This window comes from Pleurodeles waltl, chromosome 5, assembly GCF_031143425.1.
Source record: "Pleurodeles waltl isolate 20211129_DDA chromosome 5, aPleWal1.hap1.20221129, whole genome shotgun sequence".
Lineage (NCBI taxonomy): Eukaryota > Metazoa > Chordata > Amphibia > Caudata > Salamandridae > Pleurodeles > Pleurodeles waltl.
The window spans coordinates 674,968,859-674,975,835 of NC_090444.1; the positions used below are offsets into that span (position 1 = coordinate 674,968,859).

Consider the following 6,977-nt stretch of genomic DNA (forward strand, 5'->3'; position numbering starts at 1 on the left):
CACAGCATGCCAGAAACGACACACAGCCTTCACCGTTGTGAAAATTTCACTGCACACTGAACCGGAACGACGCAGCCCGACTTCGCAATGAGAACATCAACGCAGCACCAGCGTAGCGACCGGAAATTCGATGAATGGCCCACTGGATCGACGCACAGCTGAGCCAGAACGACTCAGACCGACTTCCAGAGAAGATTCGACGCAGCACCTGCCATACAGTAGAAAATTCGATGTAACGCCCACCGGATCGACGCAGCTCCTGTGACTTCATCCTGCTAGTATAGGAAATCCACGCATCGTCCCCGGGGTGTCTGAAAACCCCGCAACCGAGCACCGGAAATCCATGCACAGCTATCCCTGCGTGAAAACTAAACGACGCATCGCTGTGTGCAGCCCGAGAAATCGACGCACACCCCTTTGTTTCCACGCATCTCTTCCTCTGTGGTTCTTTGCGGAGATTTTTCATGAGAACCTGATACTTTGTGCTTGAAAGTGACTTTGTTTGCTTTTAAAAGACTTATGACTCTTTACATCACTTTTCAGTGAGACCTCAACATTTATTTATTACATTTTAATCGTTTTGACCTGCATCTTATCAGATAAATATTATATATTTTTCTAAACACTGTGTGGTGTATTTTTGTGGTGCTATATTGTGTTATTGTATGATTCATTGCACAAATACTTTACACCTTGCCTTCTAAGTTAAGCCTGACTGCTCGGTGCCAAGCTACCAGATGGTGGGCACAGGATAGTTTGCATTGTGTGTGACTTACCCTGACTAGAGTGAGGGTCCTTGCTTGGACAGGGGGTGACCTGACTGCCAACCAAAGACCCCATTTCTAACATTCCTTCTATATCTTCTTTCTAGCTGCCTGCACTTTCTTTTGCTCTGTATGTAATCCCTTGTTGCGGTGAATGACCATGCCTTTTGTCTTTTGTTTTCTGTGGACCTTTGCTGCTCTGGGCAGCTTAGTGAAGCGTATAAGTTCTTTATATTGTGTTCCCGCTGTTCACCAATGTTGCTTGTCTCGCCTTCAAAAATTGATGGTCCGTAGGCCTGCTTCCAAAGATCATATTTGACCTTTCCTTCTTACTCCATTTGATCCTCTTTTTCAGTGGGCATAAACTAGTTGTGGATTGCTTACCTCTGCCCATATAAGATGGTTGTCTCACTCCTTCGAGGTCTATTTCTATTGTGACAGGGTTGTGGTCACTCTCAGATCTTTCGGTCATGTCCTGCTATTTGATGGAGTTTTGTTTTGACCAATGACTTTGTGTTTCACCACTGCGCATATTAGTTGCTCAATGTTCACCAGTAGCACATGGTATGTTTTGTTCAGTTGAGCCGCCTATTGGCTTTGACATGGCATTAGCCATTACTTTCTGTATTCAGTTTAGCCGTCTATGGGCTTTGACATTGCATTAGTCATTACATTCTGTATTGTGCCTATTGGCTTTGACATGGCATTAGCCATTGCTTTCTGTATTCAGTTTAGCCGCCTATGGGCTTTGACATTGCATTAGCCATTACATTCTGTATTCTGCCTATTGGCTTTGACATGCTGTATCCAGTCTAGCCGCCTATTGGCTTTGACATTGCATTCCTATTGGCTTTGACATGATGTATTCAATTTAGCTGCCTATTGACTTTGACATGCTATTAGATATTCTGCCTATTGGCTTTGACATGATATCATATATTACATTTTGTATTCAGCTTAACTGCCTATTGGCTTTGACATGATATTATACATTACACTTTGTATTCAGCTCCGCTGCCTTTTGGCTTTGACATGATATTATACATTGCATTTTGTATTCAGCTCAGCTGCCTATGGGCTTTGACATGATATAAGACATTGCATTTTGTATTCAGCTTAGATGCCTATTGGCTTTGACATGACACTAGACATTGCATTTGATATTTAGGTTAGCTGCCTATTGCCTTTAACATGACATTGCATTTGATATTTAGGTTAGCTGCCCATTGCCTTTAACGTGGAGTTCTGTATTTTTCCAAGCTGTGTTTTTGCACCAGAGAACCAAGATGTTTTGCTCTCACAGTAGACTAGACCTGATAAGAGAGAGTACATGGGCGTTGTTTCTCTTCCCTTGAGCTTGGGAACAGGAGTAGTCTTGGAGACCTGGCCAGTCTCCAAAAGGCTTGCTCAGTTTCCCAGGTCTGAGAGGAGGGGGCACACCTTTGTAACGAATGTAACAGGCTGCAGAGAGTCAGATTCGAATCTGCCGGACCTCGTGCTGGAGCTTGGCGCCAGTTGCCAGCATCCCGTGTGGGTAGATGACACTCTTTCTCGCGGCTGACAGGGGTCTCAGCTTGCAGACCTTAGAAAGATGTAGCTGTAAATAGTTCCTACACGGTGAAGTATTTGTTTTGCTTTGCATTCAATATCTTATAAATATAACCTGCTGTGTATATTGCAAACTGATATATTTTGTTTGATTAACGCGGACTTGAAAGCTACTAATTCGTCATTCATTCATAAACATTGTGGTTGGGGAAGAATAAAATAACAATAAAAGTCTTCTTTGACCTCAGAAGTGCATTTCTGTTGTGTTATGTTAGTGCTTAGAAACTAAAATAAGAGGAAAGCACTACAATTGGTACCTGGAGTCGTGGGGTCGGTCATTAAGAGGTGATTAAGAAGGGGTTTGACGAGTTAGTAGATTTCTAAGTGCACACTTTAAAAGTGTAATTGTTTTTTGTTGTTTGGAGAATTACAGAAATTGTTTTCTGTTTGGAGAATCACAGTAGCACGGCAGACCATGTCTGAGAATACATGTGTTGATGAACTGCCTGATGGTGCTAAGAAAAACTGTGAATTGTTTTCTGTTTGGGGAATTACAGAAGAAAATGCATGTGTAGCTAAAAGGCCTGATAATGTTTTGAGAAATAATTCCTGTTGTATATATGTAGAAAACGTGTGTTTTGGAAGTAATGATGACAGAAAGGTCTGGATACCTTTATCTGCTTACAGAGAAATGCAGGAGAAATGTAGGAAGTTGGAACATGAAAATAGGAATTTACGTGAGCAAATTAGCCAGGATACGATAATTCAAAATTATGCTGAAAGTTATAAAAATGAAGAATCTTTCTTGTCCCATTCCAGTAATGAGGGGGTTAAGACAGCTCCGAGCTGCACTGAGTTTCCGTGTGAGCCAGGGTTTTTGGCAGCCAAAGTGCATTCCTTAACTGATAACAGGGACGAGAGACCAGAATGTGATTTACGAGTTACGTTGCAAAATGCACAAGTAAAACGAAGGATTTTAGAGCAAGACACCCCGAGTTTCATTAGCTTGTTTGATTTTTGGAAAAAGAATAGCCCTCATTTGAGAGAAATCCTAACACTTTTGTACATGGTCACTGTGAAAAATAATATGCAGCTGCGCGCTTGTGATTTGGCAAATGAAATAATGCAGACTTTAGGTTTCTGCGCAGTGCAAGAAGGAAATACTTATGTACATTTAAATCATGAACAAGGGAAGAAAATAGTGCCCCTAGCTAGAATCATACAATGGATCTGGTACTTGCAAGACAGGGCTAGAGTACCACAGATAAAAGAATTACCAATGAAATTGTGTGCACCATTTGAATTCGTGTCCACTGAAGATAAAAAGCATGTTTGTTTTACTAATGATTCATTGACTGAAATGTTGTTTTCTGGCACCGTAGAAGGAACAGAGTTGTATAATGTGTGTCAGATTTTAAAGCAAGAGCTACGTGAGATGTGTCATTTTTATGCTGATTTTTGGTTCTTTGATAATGTTTTAGCACCTAACTGGTTCAATTACCTTGCAGATGTTAATGAGAAAAATGCAGAGAGAGAAGTGTTCACCCAGAATTCTGCCTTAGTGGGGATGGCTATGTGGGTGCCCCAGAAATGTGAAAAGGCCACTTACAGGTGGGCAGAGATGAGAGAGATGCCCATTCCCCTAGATTTGATAAAAACTGTGCAGCACGCACAAAAGCAATCTGTCATGCAAGCAGTCACAGAGCAGTTGGGGAGAGGAAAGTTACCAGAACAGAAATGGCAAATTGATCAGGTTTTAGGGAGAGTGATTGCTGCAAATTACCAAGGAAAAATCGAAATTATGCTGATACCTAGAAAAGAATCTGATTCATTCATACAAATTGGAGACAGAATGGCCCAACTTGACAAAAATGCAGTGAATGGAGGTTTGGTAAAGAATGAGTCTGCCCCAGCCCTTCTGACAGTGCAAGAAAAGGGAAGCTGTGGCGCAGCAGATAAAAACCTCAGTACTGATGTGTGGGCTGAAGCCCCAAGTGACCCTCCAGAACCTGCAGAAAATATAACAAAGGGCCCCAAAAACGTCCTGCTGATTATAAAACAGGGAAAGAAAGAGGAAGGGTGCAGTTTAAATGAAAAATGTTATTTGCAAGAAAAGTCATACTTGTTTCTTTTGCAGATCCTACCACGTTTCGCCACTGTCCCTGAGTGTGCTGCGTGGTCCCCCTTCCGGTGTGTGCGTGTGGGGTCGGGGAAGGGACCGAATCCCCAACCTGAACCTGGCTGAGTAAAGTGCCAGCACCATGGATCCATTTTGCGCAAACTGCGCCTTCAGTTCAAGTTCAACTTGTTTGCTGTGTTTTTTTTTTTTCTCCCCTCTCGTATGGAACTCTGACTTTTGCTTACCTTCCAGCAAACCTTTCAAGTGGACCGTGCATCTTTACATGAGTAGAACTCATGCCACATCAAATTGCTAACACTGTTGAATTAGAGACTCATTCAGAAAAAAAAAAAAATTGCCCAGTCTTTTCTGTATAGATGTATCTGATGTGAAAGGTTATGAAATCAATGTGTTAATTCACTTCTATTGCTTTACAGGGATTGCTTTGATCATTGAAATTTGATTTGCTGATAATGTTTTTTTTTTGTTTGTTTGAAATATGAGATATGTGAAACAAAAATTCATTGGTCAAAGGGCGGAATGTCCTGCTATTTGATGGAGTTTTGTTTTGACCAATGACTTTGTGTTTCACCACTGCGCATATTAGTTGCTCAATGTTCACCAGTAGCACATGGTATGTTTTGTTCAGTTGAGCCGCCTATTGGCTTTGACATGGCATTAGCCATTACTTTCTGTATTCAGTTTAGCCGTCTATGGGCTTTGACATTGCATTAGTCATTACATTCTGTATTGTGCCTATTGGCTTTGACATGGCATTAGCCATTGCTTTCTGTATTCAGTTTAGCCGCCTATGGGCTTTGACATTGCATTAGCCATTACATTCTGTATTCTGCCTATTGGCTTTGACATGCTGTATCCAGTCTAGCCGCCTATTGGCTTTGACATTGCATTCCTATTGGCTTTGACATGATGTATTCAATTTAGCTGCCTATTGACTTTGACATGCTATTAGATATTCTGCCTATTGGCTTTGACATGATATCATATATTACATTTTGTATTCAGCTTAACTGCCTATTGGCTTTGACATGATATTATACATTACACTTTGTATTCAGCTCCGCTGCCTTTTGGCTTTGACATGATATTATACATTGCATTTTGTATTCAGCTCAGCTGCCTATGGGCTTTGACATGATATAAGACATTGCATTTTGTATTCAGCTTAGATGCCTATTGGCTTTGACATGACACTAGACATTGCATTTGATATTTAGGTTAGCTGCCTATTGCCTTTAACATGACATTGCATTTGATATTTAGGTTAGCTGCCCATTGCCTTTAACGTGGAGTTCTGTATTTTTCCAAGCTGTGTTTTTGCACCAGAGAACCAAGATGTTTTGCTCTCACAGTAGACTAGACCTGATAAGAGAGAGTACATGGGCGTTGTTTCTCTTCCCTTGAGCTTGGGAACAGGAGTAGTCTTGGAGACCTGGCCAGTCTCCAAAAGGCTTGCTCAGTTTCCCAGGTCTGAGAGGAGGGGGCACACCTTTGTAACGAATGTAACAGGCTGCAGAGAGTCAGATTCGAATCTGCCGGACCTCGTGCTGGAGCTTGGCGCCAGTTGCCAGCATCCCGTGTGGGTAGATGACACTCTTTCTCGCGGCTGACAGGGGTCTCAGCTTGCAGACCTTAGGAAGATGTAGCTGTAAATAGTTCCTACACGGTGAAGTATTTGTTTTGCTTTGCATTCAATATCTTATAAATATAACCTGCTGTGTATATTGCAAACTGATATATTTTGTTTGATTAACGCGGACTTGAAAGCTACTAATTCGTCATTCATTCATAAACATTGTGGTTGGGGAAGAATAAAATAACAATAAAAGTCTTCTTTGACCTCAGAAGTGCATTTCTGTTGTGTTATGTTAGTGCTTAGAAACTAAAATAAGAGGAAAGCACTACAGGTCACCACACAGTTTAGGCACCTGTGCCATAAAGCCGGGCTCAAAAGAATATAGTTTAGTGTGGAAATATTTTAAAGTGTTGGAATGGGTGGGTCCGGCATAGTGGTCTTGGAATATGATGATCTCAGTTTGCATTCTTTGAAGAAGGTTTCTAGGGCAGATCTTAAGGAATCTCCAGGGAGTCTCGCCACCTGTCCAAGGTATTGAAATCTCCAGCGATTAAATGTTCATGATCCGGATACTCGTATAAGTATTCTTTTTGTGTTGACAGAATTGACTTGAGCTTTGTCTGTTTGGTTTCTCGATTTGGATTTATATATAAGTTTATGATAGATATCGGTGTTCATTTTTTGATCAGAGCTAATTCGTATATGGTTATTACGGAGACATCACTGGTTGATTTCTCCCTAGGGCTTAGTTTAACCGCTAGATCTAATTTGACATATGGTGCAAGACCGCCCGCGTGTCTTCCAAACAGGTTTTCCTTTTTTGCGTGAGTCTGAGTGGTTACAAAACCAGGTATTAATTGTGGTTCCTTCATCCAAGTTTCCTGGAAGCACAAGATATCTGCGTTTTTTAGAAAACCCTCAATGTTAGGGCTAGCAATAAGAGAGGCCA

The 6,977-nt window shown here is 41.3% G+C and overlaps 1 protein-coding gene across 1 annotated transcript; it reads left to right on the forward strand.

Annotated features, from left to right (window-relative positions):
- The first annotated feature begins 1,240 nt into the window (after positions 1-1,240).
- Positions 1,241-6,331, forward strand: LOC138295922 (uncharacterized). The gene is made up of 2 exons (XM_069234548.1): positions 1,241-3,923; positions 4,450-6,331. The coding sequence occupies exons 1-2, from the start codon at positions 2,788-2,790 to the stop codon at positions 4,559-4,561; spliced, it is 1,248 nt and encodes a 415-aa protein (XP_069090649.1). The 5' UTR covers positions 1,241-2,787; the 3' UTR covers positions 4,562-6,331.
- Positions 6,332-6,977: the final 646 nt, after the last annotated feature.

What these genes read in the sequence shown, in the direction of transcription:
- LOC138295922 (XM_069234548.1), top strand. Translation starts at nt 2,788, where the DNA reads ATGTCTGAGAATACATGTGTTGATGAACTGCCTGATGGTGCTAAGAAA. An exon ending in TGTGAAAAGGCCACTTACAG is followed by an intron (nt 3,924 to 4,449) that starts GTGGGCAGAGAT and finishes TTTCTTTTGCAG; the next exon opens with ATCCTACCACGTTTCGCCAC.